At 39.3% G+C, this 16,184-nt stretch overlaps 1 protein-coding gene and 1 long non-coding RNA gene across 3 annotated transcripts in view; one reads left to right on the top strand and one right to left on the bottom strand.

The window, feature by feature from the left end:
• slc8a3 (solute carrier family 8 member 3) overlaps window positions 1–16,184 on the bottom strand; it is a 123,260-nt gene that overhangs the window by 38,592 nt on the left and 68,484 nt on the right. For both annotated transcript variants that reach the window (XM_008398963.2, XM_008398964.2), the window contains exon 3: window positions 8,313–8,419. In XM_008398963.2, coding sequence (XP_008397185.1) covers window positions 8,313–8,419 — 107 coding nt within the window. The remainder of the gene's footprint in view (window positions 1–8,312; window positions 8,420–16,184) is intronic.
• Window positions 1–16,184, top strand: part of LOC103458301 (uncharacterized) — a 55,276-nt gene that overhangs the window by 36,786 nt on the left and 2,306 nt on the right. The gene's annotated exons all lie outside the window — the stretch shown is intronic.

The following is a 16,184-nucleotide window of genomic DNA, read 5'->3' as shown; positions in this document are numbered from 1 at the left end:
AACTATTTGCACATTCAAAGTCTCCTGGGACATCTGTAATGGCTAATAGGGCTGGTGATAAGGAAAATGAGTCTTTATCTCAGCTCAATTAGGCAGATAATTGATTCAACACTGGTCATTTAGGCCTTCCAGGAAAGGACTGAGCATCCCAACATGCAGTGTTTCAAAACAGAGTGGGCTTTTTGTGGCTAACCTCACAAAGGTGGATAATTACAATCTGAACTGAATTCACCTAAACTGATTAAAAGAAATGGGTAGGATGTGATTCTGTTAATAAATTATAGCTTCATTTTTTTTGTCTGTTTATGCCAGTTGTACTGTGAAGTTCATTTCCAATTGATTGTTTGAACATCAAACATAAACCTTTGTGCTTTGTATCATTATGACAGCGTATTGGAGCCATTGTACATAGTAAAACGGAGTAAATTTTTGGCTAAAAAACTTTAAAATTTTTAGATTAATCTCAGAAATAAAAGACATTTCTGAGCTCCAAATGTAAACAAAATTGCTAAAAGAAAAACTGGGATTTTAGATTAATTTCAGAAATTTTCTAGAAACAAAACCTGAAAATCTTCATTTCAAAAGTTTAAATGTTTAGGTTTGTGGCCCAAATGTACTTTTTTTTTTCTACCTTGGGTCCTATACTTGGGTTCTGTACAACCCAAGTTTCCTTGAGCTCAAGTTCACAAATTGATGGATGCACACACCTCTTAAGGATTTTTTTTCTTGCCCAATGGCCACTGGAAACGTCCGCCAGCCTCTTATTATTCTGCACTGACAACTTATTTTTCTAAATGCTGTTAGTTTTACGCTACATCTAACATAAAACATCGCTTTCCAAAATATCTAGTTCTGTCTCGTCAGTTTACAGAATATTTTTTTGGACAAGATTGAGATATTTTTTGGCACAAGTCAGACGGACCTCGTCTTCTTTCCCGTCAGCAGTGGTTTTCGCTGCCATGGATGGCATTTTCTTTCTTCCAGTCTCTGTTGATGTTGAATCATGAACGCTGACCTTAGCTGAGGCAAGTTTGGCCTGCAGTGCTCTAGATGTTGATCTGGGTTCTTTTGTTATTGATATGACTGACTCTGTTTCTCTCCGAGGCTTGATGTTTTGCCTTTTCATCCCTCTTCGTGGTGTCAGAGAGGTTTGGCTTAAATCAGACTTTACAGTTCTGGGATCAGTCAATGCCTGGTTGTGGCTAGTAAAACTAAATTCCACTAGAAGTCATCCTTCACACCCAATTGTTATGAAATAACCAGTGAAGATCATATTTGATTAGTGCAACTGATATTGTTTGTACAATATAAACGGACCCCATGCCCTTGCTATTGAGTACTTTCAATCAATATAATAATGTAACGGTCATTTCCAAATCAATTCCCTCTATTGTAGATTATCTAAAGTCCTGCAATCTTAAAATCCATCTGTGCTTGTTTCCTTGCTTTGTCTGCTGCATTCCTCCACAATATGACTCACTGCTCATTTGGAGGTAATGAATGCATGTGTGAAAGAGGACTGTGGGGCCGGTCAGGCTCAAACAACAGCATGTGAAGTGCCCTCAGAAGCCGCGAGAGCTCCTTCTGAGAGAGGCAGCCGACGGGTGGCACATTTCCCAACGGCAGGCGTGATTTGAATGGAAAGTGGCAGTGGGAGATGGATTACCACAAGGAGCGGGCTGGGAGGAGACTTTAATCCTACAGCCATGCATACACAAACACACCGACGCGTGAATGTGATCGCCTATAACGTCCATCCAATATACCCGAACATATTCTCCGATGCAAGGCATGCTTCCTTCTCACCGGAGTTCAGTTTTTAGCTGTTTGCATGCGATGGGAAGAAAAGGACTGAAACCAACAAGACAAAACCCTAAACATGAATGAGGACAGTGGTTTTTGCTGTGTCATTTGAAGGTCTACCTACTGTGTTTCCCCGAAAGTAAGACAGTGTCTTACTTTCTTTTTATCCCCAAAAGCCCCACTATGTCTTACTTTCGGGGTATGTCTTATATTGGAAAAAAAATGTCGAATTTTTTGTTTTAACCATAAAATTAACATTTATTAACAACCTGAACAATATTGTATTACCGTATTTTAAGCAGGAGGCGGCAGTGACAAGTTCAGGGGACGGCGCGGTGACATATGGAGAGGGGGACGGTGTGGACGTGGGCAGGAGGCGGCGCTCAGCTAGATGAGAGGGAGGCGGCAATACCCCCGTGTTTCCCTGAAAGTAAGACATATGTCTTACGGCTTATATTAGCCGACCCCCCTGAAACTCCCGATACGTCTTACAATCGGGGGTGTCTTACTATCGGGGAAACATGGTAGTAATCTCCACTGCCCAATACATCCTTCTCTCATCTTTGAGTTTTTAGCATCTCAAGAGTTAGAGCAGTCTCTTTTCTTCTCTATGCAACCTTCTATTTCCAGACCAAGATAACAGGTTTATTTCCATCAAGTGTGTGTACATCTGATGCTAGAAGAATGACATGTCTGCGTAAAGTTGCCTTGGAGGCAATTGAATACTTTGAAGGGTACATTTTTTTATGTTATTGTGAAGTACTTCTAGGTAGCTTCTCTACTTGTGATTCTGGTCTTTATAGAGAAAAGCTGAAAACTAATATTGGACACCTAGCAAAAAATGTTTGCCCCCTTGGTTGTTTGTATCCTTTGTCTTGCTTTTACAATTCATGATAAACAAAATCAGGTTCTTTTGTCAAATAAAAATGACAAAAACAACTTTAAAGTCAAAGTGAAAACTGATTTCTATGAAATAATGATGAATACAAATGTGAAGTGACTGACATGATGCGAAAGAGGTTTAACAAAATTATGCTTGTAGCCTCTCGAAGGTCCAATCACTGCTTAATCAGCATTTTTGGTTACCACTATAGCATGAAGATAAAAGAACACACCAAGCAAATAATAGAAAAAGTTATTAAAAAGGATAAGTCAGGGGATGGATACAAAAAAATCCTAAAAATATTATCCCTCTTCTTAATAAATCTATTTTAATTATTAACTATTCTTATTTTTTTTTTACATTTTCAGGTTGACATTGGGAAACTGTTTTGCACATATTTACTAGACGTGCCAATATGTGTCCAGCTTTGTATTTCACTGCAGCATGAGAACGGGGACACAATCCGAACAAATGCAACAGAATGCCTCTAGGACTGCTTTCAGCCAACGGATGTGTCAGAAGTCATAACTGAATATGGTGTCTGAGTGAAGAACACTTCAACTGGATACTTGCTGACACATGGTCACGAACTGTGCCTCTCTACTTCAGGGATCAGCTCTTTACACTGTATTGTTCAAGTGCAAACTGACTGGTCTAGTGTCTTTGTGTTATAACTGAGTTGCATTTCTATATCGGGCTATAGGCTCAATTGGACTCAAAAAAAGTAGCAGGTCATGGAAAACCTTTGCTGTTGTTCGTTGTTCCCTGTGTTGAGTCGTAATGCACCTCTGTGAGCTAGGAAACCCTCTGGGGGGGAGAGGCTTTTATGCCAAAACAGGTAGTTTGACTAATCTGCTTTATGTAATAGTAGCGCATAAAAATGTTCAGATTAATCACATGCATTACCACGTTAACGTTGACAACCTGTTTAAATCTTCACACATCTTTCCATAAAGTTCTGTAYTGTCGTCAAACAGTAAAGCGGCTCGTTCAGACTCGGCTGTATTGGGTTGCATCAGCAGCAGAAGTGGCTGCTATAACCACCTCACTGGAAGTGCTAATGGTATTGACCACTTCAAGAGAAGTTAGAGAAGGGCATTGCTAGAGCTGGCTGTAAACATCTCCAGACTGACAGGTCAGGGTGACTGCTGCCTTGATTGCTTTCATTACTCACACATTGTCCAAAGTCAGACCTGCCAGCCTGGGACTCAGTCACATCTGCCAGAATCTGCTCCGAGAATCCCATCCCATGAACAAATCGGGAAAAGTTTTGAGGAGTGATGTAACTGACAGCAATAAACCCCAGACAGATCAAAGAGCTAAAGTACGACCTGATAATTACTTTCCCCTCTTTTCAGTTTGATCTTCTCTCCAAAGAAATAACCAGTATGTAAGCAACAGTTAATGCAGTTGCAATGACAGAGTAGCCTTCTGATGTAAGAAAACTGGAGCGAGGCTATTTACTATGACGGAAACAAAGACTCTGATATAATATTCATCATTTCTGCCTCTCCACTTTGGCTTTAATAAGGAGAAAAACAAACCCAATCAGCTGCAGATCACTGGTTTTGAACAACAACGTGATTGCTACATTATATCGAAAAACTACAAAACCATCATATCATTCATTAATGCAATAAAGGAGTAATTGCGCGCGAGCCTAATAAAGCGTCTTCTGTTTCTTCTAATGTGGCATCAAAGTGATTTCATCAGCAAAGACACATTCATAAAATATGATGCTGCACAAAAAGAGCTTTTTTATTACCCTCCTCATCGTATATAGTTTAAACATTCATTACCTAAATCAAACATTCATTACCTTCTGCATTTACAAAGTAAGTAGACGTATCTTGTGTCTAATGAAAGCCCAATGCAAACATTGGGCTTTCATTAGATGCACAGCAGTGTTGCTCTGCTCCTACAGTTGAAATGAGTAACATTTTAATCATTTAGTAAAATAAACCTGCATGTAAATTACGGCTGGGACATCAAGGTCTGGCTCTGAATGAGAGGGATGTCCCCCAAGGATATTTTATTGGGCATGAGTAATATTTGTGCAAATTAAAAACGGAAAACAATTTATGATGGGTGTTACAAAACTTTGTAAAATATGGATTCCCTTGTCCCGATCGGTGGAATCCATGCAACAGGATCTAATGCTGCATGTAATTTATCTTCATGGTGGCTTTTTAAAAAATTATGTAGTCCTGTACATTCATTTCACAACAAAAAATATAGAAATGAACAGAAACAATGAAAATGAAAGCATGTGTCAAATTGTGCTGAGTTTGGACTAAAAAATAGAATAAAAAAAAAAATCAAACTAGCTGCATTTCCATTGACCACAATTACGCAATTTGACATTTTAAAAATTTATTTGCTTAATTAATCAATCAAAGTTTATTTGTATAACATATTTCTGCAACAAGGCAGTTCAAAGTGCTTTTCATCATAATGGAAACAATAATTTTCAAAATCAAAATCAAAATTGGTTTATTTTTATAGTATGTTCTTTTTTTGCATCACTTGAGTCACATGATGAATAACCAAACGTTTGCCACTGGTGCAAACCATGAAGAAGAAGACGACGGGAAGTAGTTGGAGGATCATGGCAGTGGCATGTTTTCAATGACTTACCATGTGAACAAACTTATTCATGTGTTATTTTAATTGCATTTGTTACTTAATGGAAACACCCCAATTGTGACATTGTTTTTGCGACACATTTTGACAAAGTTTTGCTCACATTTGTAATGAAAACACAGCTAGCGACTTAAAAGGCCAACTCAGGAGAAAGATAATCAAAATAAAGAATTTGGCTAAACAAAATTTACACAAACTAACTTCACTGTTTTCTTGTTCAGAGGTTAGGAAGAGTGAAAAAGTGTTTCCTGGCCAGAAACTGCTCAGGAAGGGTGCACAACAGGAGCATCAGTGGTGTAGAGAAGAGAAACCACTGACCCTGTTTCACTTTGGGTGCATATTACAGACGCCCACCTGTGTACCCCACATGCTTCATCTCATTAAAGGTGAAGAGTGAAAATCCCTATTTAAGCATTGAAGAACGTGTCCATGGGTGTACAGTTGGAAAAACACTCCAAAAAAAAGAAAATGTAGCAGTAAATTCAAACTCAAGTAGCTGGCAAAACAAACTGCTTCACTGCAGCTGCTGTTGCGAACACGCTTAATCCTACAGCAGCACCACCAGGGAAAAGCTGGATAAGATCATATGTTAGGTTCCTAAAGATGTACATCTTGACAAATTCTCATTTGTTGAGTCAGGATTTTACAATGTTAATTACTACATAGAGAATAGAGGCATCAGTTTCTAAGGTTGCAGATCTAAGTGATTTCCAATGTACCTAAAACCTGGAGCTTGTGAAAAATAAACACACTACAAAGGATTCTGTCAACTGGTGAGTAAATGGAAGTGAATGAAAGGCTCCTGTAACTCATAGTGACTCAAACCCTGTGTTTCATGCATCGATTAGCTACAAACAGGTCTTGCAGGGTATTCTGAAAAGAAAGAGATGGAAAAAAAACAGCATACAAAGGTTCAGTTTCTTTCCCCTCAAAGCGTCTGACCCCTGAGACCGGACCTGACCACTGGCATGTATCCTGCACAGCTTCACCTGTCGTTACCCATCTTTATCTTGCACTCTGTCTGAACAAATCGCTTAGCTTACTCCTCCTCTACACCTTTACTGTCTCCAACAATTCAACTCAAGAACGCTGCGGGCAACTGTACAATTCAGAGCGGAAAAGAAAATAAATAACAAAAACACAGATATTTCCAGGACCGTAAATGGGAGCAGACTGGTTTATACTTTTTGTATCTGCTTGATTATTATTTTTGAAGTGCACGTTGAGATCAATGACGAAAGGAAATTCTGACACGTTTGAAACTATTTTCAGTTTAACCAATGATTAGCTGGTTAGCAGAAATATCTTTTGTTTGTTTGGTTTTTTTGGTCAATGAATCACTAATACCTAGAGACATGTTTCAGTAATAGCCACACGCTTCAGTCTGAAGTTGTAACGGAGCAAATGAGAGAGTTAACTGGTTTCAATATCAGTGAGGTGTTTAAAAATTACACAAGGATGAAGTTTGCAGAAAGGAAACTGGACTAACTCTGCATGAATGGAAGGCCTTAATGAACGTCTTCCATTCATTAAGGCTCCCACAGGAAGGCTAAATGTATCGCAGCAAAGTTTCTTTTTGTTCCTCTGGAAAAAAAAATCTGAAGAGTTGGGGAAAGGATCTGTGTTACCTGAGAAATACACAGGCTGGTGTTTACAGTTTCTAATGCTAACTACTCTGACTGTAATACAGTCTGTGTCATCTCCCACATAGACACACCGTTATAGACACACAGTGTTTAGAACTCTAGCAATTATTTAATTTATTTCTTTGAAATAAATAGGAACGTTCTAAACCCAGCTTCACACTTTATAAAACCAGAAATTGGATTAGGCCATGAAGTTCTGATGGGTATGTCCTACCCTCTGTATTAACACATCAATCAACTGCATGTTTCCTAACTACTACCTGTATCAAGAAAACTAGAGAACTATTTCTGTTTTCTTTTATGGCCAGGGTTATATTTTGTAAATAAAATAAAAATTTTCTTAATTTCAAACAAGTAAAATGACAGAGAAAAAAGAGAAATTAATAAAAAAAAACTAAAAGTACCACAAAAACAAATCTTTCATATCCAGTCAGAGGTAGGAAGATATTAAATCCTATCCCCTGTTGTCTCGACCATATATGCCCCACATTACACAGATTTTACACATCAAAATTTTTACTCGTCACAATTTTTACTCTTTCCTAATTATAACTGTACAATTAATTTATTATCATCCACCATAATAGAAATGTGAAAACTGCGATGTGCATTTGCATTCGTGCCCAATTAATACATCCAACTGCCTTCAAAAGTCATTCAGTTAGAAATATTTGCTTGTCTGTCTAAAAACGTTAAAATTAAGTGAATAATAATAGTAATAAATAAAATCAGTTAAACTATAATTTCTAACGTCTAAATCTGATACTAAAGTTTCTTTTTAATCTGAAACATTATACAAATACAAGGACAAATACTTTTATTTTACTTCTCTCTTTAGCAGGATGCTATACAATATGAGTATATTAAAATAATACTTCATAGCCTGATGAAACTACTAGTTGGAGTCTGGTGAATCGTTTCTCGCTACTAAAAAAATGAATGAATAATCCTTCCTCAGCAGAACCAGTTTATAGCATTCATCATGGACTCTCTGGCTTTGAAGTTATAAATAACTCCTGCATGTTTCTATACAACAGCGTCTGCCTGCGCCTCTGAGTTTATGAAGGTGACGTCTGGACTATCTGTTTGCTTTCTTGTGCAGATGCTGATGGCGTCTGAGGGAGAAACTGTGGTGCCGGGGGGAAAAAAAAGTGTTTTTACCGTGGCGGGGTTGTGAAAGAACAGAGTTGTGAAAGAAACGTTGTATTAGAAATACAGGAGGATGGCAGAGAAACAGAAGAGAGGGGCTGAAATGAGGCAAATGGAGGCCACAGCAGTGATGGTAAAAGTGGGAGAGTAAGACACAGAGAAAGAGAGAAAGAAGTCGAGTACTCCACCTTTCTGCAGACTCATGTCTACCATGCGAGGCTCAGCCAGCTCCAGGAAGAAGTTCTTGTTTTTCTCATACTCCTCATCGTCAATAATTTTCACGTGAACAAACTTGCTGTGAGGGGGGAAACGACAAAGGACAGGGTTTTTGCGAAAGGCAAGGGAACAGAAAAAACAAAACAAAAGACAGAGAAGGGGAGGAGGGAGAGAGAAGAGAAAGGTTAATTTGCGATGGAGGGACACGGGAAGTGCGCTGTAAGTTGGATTAATAATCAGCATGGAAGAAAGGTTAGACGGTGAACGGTCGGCTCGCTCTGCAGCAGGCCTGTCAGTCAGCTGTCAGACATGACATGCGGGGCTGCTAACCAGCGAGCTCATTGGCCGGCGCTGGTGTCATGACAACCACATTCATCACTGCATCCAGCACAAGTGGAACATGAGTGAAAACCCGTCCGTGGCAGAGTGGACGGAAAAACAAAATGAACTGAAAACACGAGCTTCTAGTCGGTGTGGTTGTGAACGGTGCACATTTTATTTTTAGTCACTAAAACTAAATGCCACACCGCCTTGCACAAATATCATTTTCACACATCACAAAATATTTTGCTGGGATTTTTTTACGAGGTAGAAAAACAGCAGGTGGCTCATATTTGTGAAGTGGAATAGAAATTATACATGATTTCACTTCCTAAAATAAAAAATGTGAGTTGATTCTTTTTATGTGAACATTCTCAAAACCTTCAGTGCGATCTTTTATTTTTACTGTCTTACTAATTTTACACAAATGTTCTCTATTTGAAATCTCTTTCAAATGTAAAACTAAAAGTAAAATGGAAAAAATAAGAAGAAAATTTATAAAATGGGAATAATAAAACAAACAAAAAAAACCTTTTCATTTTCATTGCGAAGTTCAAAGTTCTAGAACATTACCTGTCATCTGTGCTGGTGAGCTTGGTTTCTCCATAGTTAAGCTAGTAGCTACAAAATGAAGCCTGGTTTCCAAAGAGGTGCAGAAATATGAAGTTAAGATTATAATAGCTATAGTTATCAGCTCTGTTCAATTTTGTCCCATTAAAATCAAGCTGTTGTAGCGCTAGTTGCATCTCCATAAATTGCACCAATTGGAATAACAAAAATAAATTTGCTTAATAGAAATGTGCTAATTTTGAAAAATCTCATGTTTTTTGATAAAAAGCCTTTGATTTGATACTTTAAACCAGGGGTCCCCAAACTTTTTCCTGTGAGGGCCACATAAATTTTCCCTTCTCTGGTGGGGGCCGGAGTCAGTTTGTAACAGAAAAAGTGTGACGATTGTAGGAGTGCCTAAATGTAAAAATTTATTGTTTTCCAGAAAGCACAATCAAATAACCCTCTCTGGGTTCTTCACAGAAAAAATCCAGGAAATAACACTATTTATGAAATAAATACTGTATTTTCCGGACTATAAGCCGCAACCCCAAAGTTAAAAAAAATAACCAGTAAACATAACATTTTTGTTCTACAAAAAATAAGCCGCAGTTATCTTTGTTGCTCCAGGTTTTCCACAATGATGCAGCAGCAGCAGAGGGGGGCGGACACCCAAAATAACAGGTCAATTGAATATCACATTTATTACGGTTGAAAAAGAAAAAGTTGCCAAGTTTAGATTTAACTGAACTGATTATGGTAGTTTCTGAACGGTAACTGTAACAGTAAAAGTGCTGATCCTTCGTGTCTGCTACTAGCATGGGCTAAATGAAAATAGGCGCTGCCTTCTTCTTCTTTAGATTTCAACGGCAGCTTGCACCCATTATTGTTGCACTACTGCCATCTACTGGATCCTAATATCTATACCTCAAATTCTCATAATGATCCCAGTATTTAAAAAACCAAAAAATCTTCTTTTTCCCCTCAATGCTATTTAACTGATCAACAACATTCTCAAATTTCAATTCCCTATTGAAACCTAATTCAGTTTTAATGGGTGCTTTCTTCTTTTATTTCCAATTTTGACTTCAAATGATTCACTTCCTGCTAAAGAGCCCCCTGGTGGTTGAAGAAAAATCCACAAAGTCCGGAAAATACGGTATATGAAAAAAAATCTAAATGCTCTCTGGTATTGTTCAGGGTGCCGGACCAAATGTGGAGGCGGGCCGCAGTTTGGGGAACACCTGGGTGGACATAACACTGCCTTCGAGGACCAGCTCCTTTTCCAAGACTCCCTCACTCAGCTCCTTCAGACTAGCCAGCAGCAATTAGCAAACACCTGGTGGAACTGCGCGTCTGCTAATCTCATCATAGAAGCTACTTCTCAGTTAAATGCTGGTAAAAATGCTGCTAGAGGGTTAATAGAGGAGCGATGTCTTGACTTTCTGAAGGTGGAAGTTTCAGAAAGAGCAGGAGTTTTTAAAGAGACAAAGTCCCAATTTCAAGGCGTTAAATTATGAAGTCAAATTTCTTTAAAGTGATATTTGATAAATATGGCATTTGTTTAACAACTGAAGGTAACAGTTATTTTATTGTGCTATAAAATGGCACCATGTGCCTGGAAAGCACACAATACTGCGCCTTTAAGGACATCATGATAAAGTGGCCTGAGCCCACCTCACAGTTACGTGCTGCTTTGCATTGCTTCCATTCCTCCATCACTGTGCTTCCAGGCAGACTGATAGTTGGACACTATGCTATTTTTCAACGCACAGACAAAGAGAGAAGTAGTTCATTGCAGGGTTTATGACTCCGGTTTGAGGAGAACGCTCCTTTAATGAAGTCAAATGTCTTGAGGGTGTGATGCCCTTCCTTTGGAAAAAGCGCTACGTGGAACATCATCACACAGAAACGGTTCAATATGGCACCGCGGCCCCAGCGGCGCTCTCTCTACTGATCGCCCCTAATTGATCTTTATAAAGAGTTATTGACGGGTCCGGGCGGCTAAGTGGTCAGTGGGTACCCTGATGCCTCAGAGGCGGCTCGCCCAAACCCAGGGAGGCGGGGGGAAGGACGAAGAGGGGACTCCTCGAGGAATAGCCTCGCTGATTTCAGCCGGACTCGTGCAAACGTTACATCACACGCTGTCGGTTGCAGGGAAATGAAAACAAACCCTAAATGAGTCATGACACTCTCTGCATCCGCTCTCTCAGGCTTCAGAAAGCACGCCCTGCGAGCGTCAGACAAGCCAACAACAGCCGACAGTGGCACAGTGAGCCCTGGAAAAAGGGGATGACATACTTTATTATGCGTCTGACACCTCATGGGAGAACGCTTTCCCTGCTAATACAAGCGAAGGGAAACCAGATTTTTCTGCATGTTATTTGGGTGATGCATTTAGAAAGCAGGAGTCCCAGCTATTAAGATGAGTGGCCCGGCGCCATTCATTATAGATGGCCGCTCATGTATCATGCATCAAGTCAAAAAGCAGCTCATTCTCTGGCTTTCCAACAGCGCACACTTTGTGCCGGTACAAGTGCTAATGCACAGTTGGCTTACATTACTGAAACTTTTTGGAAAAACTGTACTTTTAGGGGTATTATTTTTATTTATTTATTTTTTGCTGTGCTGTGCTTTTTACATTAACTTGAATATTTTCAATATATTGCAGCACTCTTACTTGAGTAACATTTCTGGATACTCTACCCACTCTTCATTGAATGAAGGACAAACTTGTTTTAATCCAAACAATCACCAGACACAGACACACACCCGAGTCATTGGTTAGCGTTTCTTAAGTTTAGAAAGAAACTGATTTAGAAAATATTTATTCGGCCTGATTTTGTTATTTTGTAATATTTATTATTTTCACTGGTTGTTAAGAGCAAAATTTCCACATGACTTTATATTTTGGTCCATTTGATCATGTAATTTTCAAAAATGAAATTGTTGATGTTTTGATCTGGCCTTTTTACCAAATACCCTTTTACGCTTATTGATATTAAGTTTTTTGATGGGGGAAAAAAATCCATAGACAAACTGAATAGAGCTGCAGTCCCATACCAGTGTCATCGTGTTTATAGCATGAGCTAATTTGCAGCTAGCTCTTGTCCCTAGATGGGCTTTTGTAAACAGTTATTGTAAGATACTGATATTGATTACTTGAGTAATTTCTTGGACGGGTACTTCTTACTTTTACTTGATAAAAATATGTTGAAGTTGTGCTTCTCTCGAGTACAGTTTTTGGGTTCTCTACCCGCCTCTGAGTCTTTTTATAATTGCGGAAAAGATGTACAGCAGTTGAAATTTTGTCTCATGAATCCAGACAAAATTATGCTTCACATAGTAAATCCTATTCTCTGGTTAAAATGTTTGTAGCTCAGGATGTGAGTGACCATGCGAGGGGAACTGTACAGTCTAACTGCCTTTTAACACACCGTGCACAGCAGAGCAATCCATCTTGCTTTCCCTCTCTTCACATCTCACCAGCGGGGCTTTCCTTTACTAGCCAGGCGACAAGTCTGCAGTGCCGGCTCTGCAGACGTGAACGGCACTTCGGTTTTCATCAAGACTGAGAAGAAGACGCACGGGAGACTAATGGACTAATGGGATCTGGCACACACACACACGCATTCACACACCGCCTGCATGTTGTGGCGGGTTGACATCAGTGCACGCTAAAAGCAAACCACAGATGCAGCCTCACTATTAATCTATGACTATCCACTCTATTGAAAAACAACAGAAAAAGGAATTCATTTAATGACGTAAGAGGCTGCCTTTGGGCTGTAAGTAAGCAGCTGCGTCCAGATCTGTCATTTCATAGCTTTACTGTGACATCAGCTGGAAAAATTTACAAATATATATGTTAAAATAATCTGCTTAAAAGCTCTGAGCTATTCAACTTTAGAAATCACGTTAAATCCGACTAAATCTCCTAATTTAAGGTATTCAGTTGAAAACAGGCAAACCAGTAGGTTGTGCTAATTGCTGTGATCAGGCTACTGCTATTAGCAACTCGAGTCTATAAAAACATATTTTTCTTCTGAACATGTTCAGATTTCTTCACCCGCAATTTGGAGACTATTTTTGCAAACTTTGCCTACTAATTTCAGCCCTTAAACCCAAAACCCTCATTATACTCTAAATTCCTAATTTAGCTCATGCACAGGAGCGACTGCCATTAAAACATTTCCCATTGCACCAAAATCCTTCTAATTACATCTCACTAAGTGGAAACTTAATGAATTTAAGGTCCTTTTGCTTTTAAACAGGAATTTTACTTTCTGTGTTTCACCATGTCTTTCTGCTAGACGAAGCCACTAAATTAACAACTGTTGCCATAAATTAAAAGTTTTCTTCAGCATGTGACATTATCCTCCACAGAGGATAATGTCACTGAAGAAATTATCCACCTCTGACATTATCCACCTCTGTGGAGGGTTTTCTCGTGAAAGCTCAGCCTTTTCGTGCTGAGCCACGTCCTAGCTCTGCTCAATGTTACTTCATGTTGAAGCGTAGTTTCCTTACTGTGTTTTCATTAACCATAAAAATTTGATTTACAAAAATAAATTTGCTTAATGGAAATACTTTAGTTCCAAAAAAAAATCATGCTTTTGATAAGTTTTTGCGATAGGGTGAGATGGTTTTTCTGCCGTATCAAAATCATTGTATTTCGCAAAACTGCAATGGAAACACTTTGGTTTTGCTGGCATTCGCACAAGTCGTGATCTGGTGGAGGCCGACGGTTTGTTTCTGTTTTGTATTTTTTGTTGTTTTTTTTCAGACAATGTGTAGCTGGGTCCACCATTCATAAAAGATTTGTTTCATTTGAACGTGTTGAATCCATCGCCCTTCTGTGAAATCACCGACTACAATTTCCCCAAAACTGTGCATACGTCGCCACACCCAAGTATAAGGTTCTTGCCGTTCCAACTCCTAAATAAGACTCTGATGTCTCCTCTGATTGGCTCATAGATGATGAGTGCTAGCCCCATGACTGAATTATGGCTATTTCTCATTTAGCTGCTCACATCCATTGCTGCCATGATTTTTAATGGCTTATTAACAGCATATTCTCGTGTGATTTTAATTTAATTTCTTGTTTAATAGAAGAACTGCAGTTGTAAAATTTTTTGACACTAGCAGAATATAGACAAGATTTGCTCACATTTCAGAGCTGGTGTCGCTACCTGCTCAGTGTAGGATTGCCCTAAAGTCGACGACACAATGCAAGCGATTGTGTGTCTCTACGTGCTCCTCCAGGATTACTGAATGCAGCAAGTCAGTGATGTGATGCAATGTGCTGGATATCCTTACATAAACAGAACACTTTTAAACTAAACAATTAGAACGTATGTAATTAACTTGGAACGTGTCTGTATGACTCAATTAAATTGACTTGTTTTGGTAAATGGTTTGAGACGAGATTTGGTGCCATACGTGTAACCTGAATTGAATATAAGCACACAGATCTGTACCTATCAGAGTACTGGAAGAACGTCAGAGCCTAAAAAACATCTCTCTAAGCTTCATTTAGAAGCGTATTTGGATGCTGTTGGATGTTTTCACCTGAGGTCACAAATGCTCGTTTACTTGGCACTAGTGGCGTTTATTGACTAGAACTAAATGGACAGCGAGGGAAGGAAGGAAGAAACCAGGATGGCTGCCGTTACGCTACGCGACACCCCCATTGGAGCATCTGTGACTGTTGAATCAGGAAACTTCCTTCGACCTGCAGAGATTTTAATGGCTTGACGAATTGAAATGATGGTCCCACCCAAGGTTTCCTGCCAATAGCTATCTGCGTGACATTGCAAATGCTTTCAGGATTCCATGACTAGAAAGGTCATACACACCATAATAGGTTCTGCTGGAAAAATAAACGACTTCTTTTTATGTCTCGCATGGAAGGTGCCTTTGCTTTGAAGGGTAAGAAGATGAGCCAATAAAACAAAAAAAACGTTAACTAATCTCATATTTTAGGCTTATATTCATTCTGGTGTTCAAGAAAAGACATAATCTGACTAGTTGCATAGTACAGTGGATTAAAAGGTAGTCCAGGCTTTTCCAACAGTGCTCTCCCTTGTTAAACTGAATTACACTGATCTGTCAAAATTAATGTGATAATGATGTATTGATGTTAACATGGCAGACGAGGCACACTTAAGTTGGAGTGTGGGAAGTGCCACTGAGTAATGACTGGCGATTACAGGGTTCACACCTCCGCTGCACCAGGCTGCCAGAAGCCAGAGGCCTCTGCCTTTTCCAGATCCAGAGTGGATGTAGAGGGGCGCCCGGGGGGGTTTGAGGCAAACAGCAAAAGAAATTGAAAGATGGTGATGCAGAGAGGGCCAAAGAGAGAGTGCTGAACAGTGTTCTGTTCATTCTCATTTCATCTGAAAAAACCAAACCACAGCTGATTTTTTTTTGCTATAGCGTTCCTCGTGATTTCTGTTTTCACATACCCCCGCTTCCATTTTATCTCCATTAAAAAGTAGAAATATGTCATTGCGAGGGAGACACCTCTATAGGTCAACAGGATACGTTTACACAAAATACAGGGAAACTCCTTGTATTTTCGGATATTCCACGTTTAGACAGCAACGCCAAGACATCTTGTGTCAACTGTAGTTGTCATGCCAGACCACCAGATGGCACTGTGATTTTAGCATTTCATAGAGCACACAAGCACTTTAGACTCTTAGATTACATCTCACAGTAACCCGTCTCCGTTTCCCATGAACAAAGTGTTAATGTAACACATCTATTCCTTACCAGAAATTGTGCTAAACTGAACAGGTTGAGTAGCACAAAACAGCACAATCTGCCATTGTTTTTGTTGTTACCCTACTGATGTGCGTTTTCACACCTGCGGAGTGATTCACAGAAAAGTTTCACTCCGACTTCTGGTTTCAAAAAGTGCCGTTGAGAGAGACTCCAGTCGCTCCTGTAAACGAGCGGCTGGATCACAA

Source organism: Poecilia reticulata, linkage group LG22 (assembly GCF_000633615.1).
Source record: "Poecilia reticulata strain Guanapo linkage group LG22, Guppy_female_1.0+MT, whole genome shotgun sequence".
Lineage (NCBI taxonomy): Eukaryota > Metazoa > Chordata > Actinopteri > Cyprinodontiformes > Poeciliidae > Poecilia > Poecilia reticulata.
This window is presented reverse-complemented; position numbering and strand designations above follow the sequence as displayed.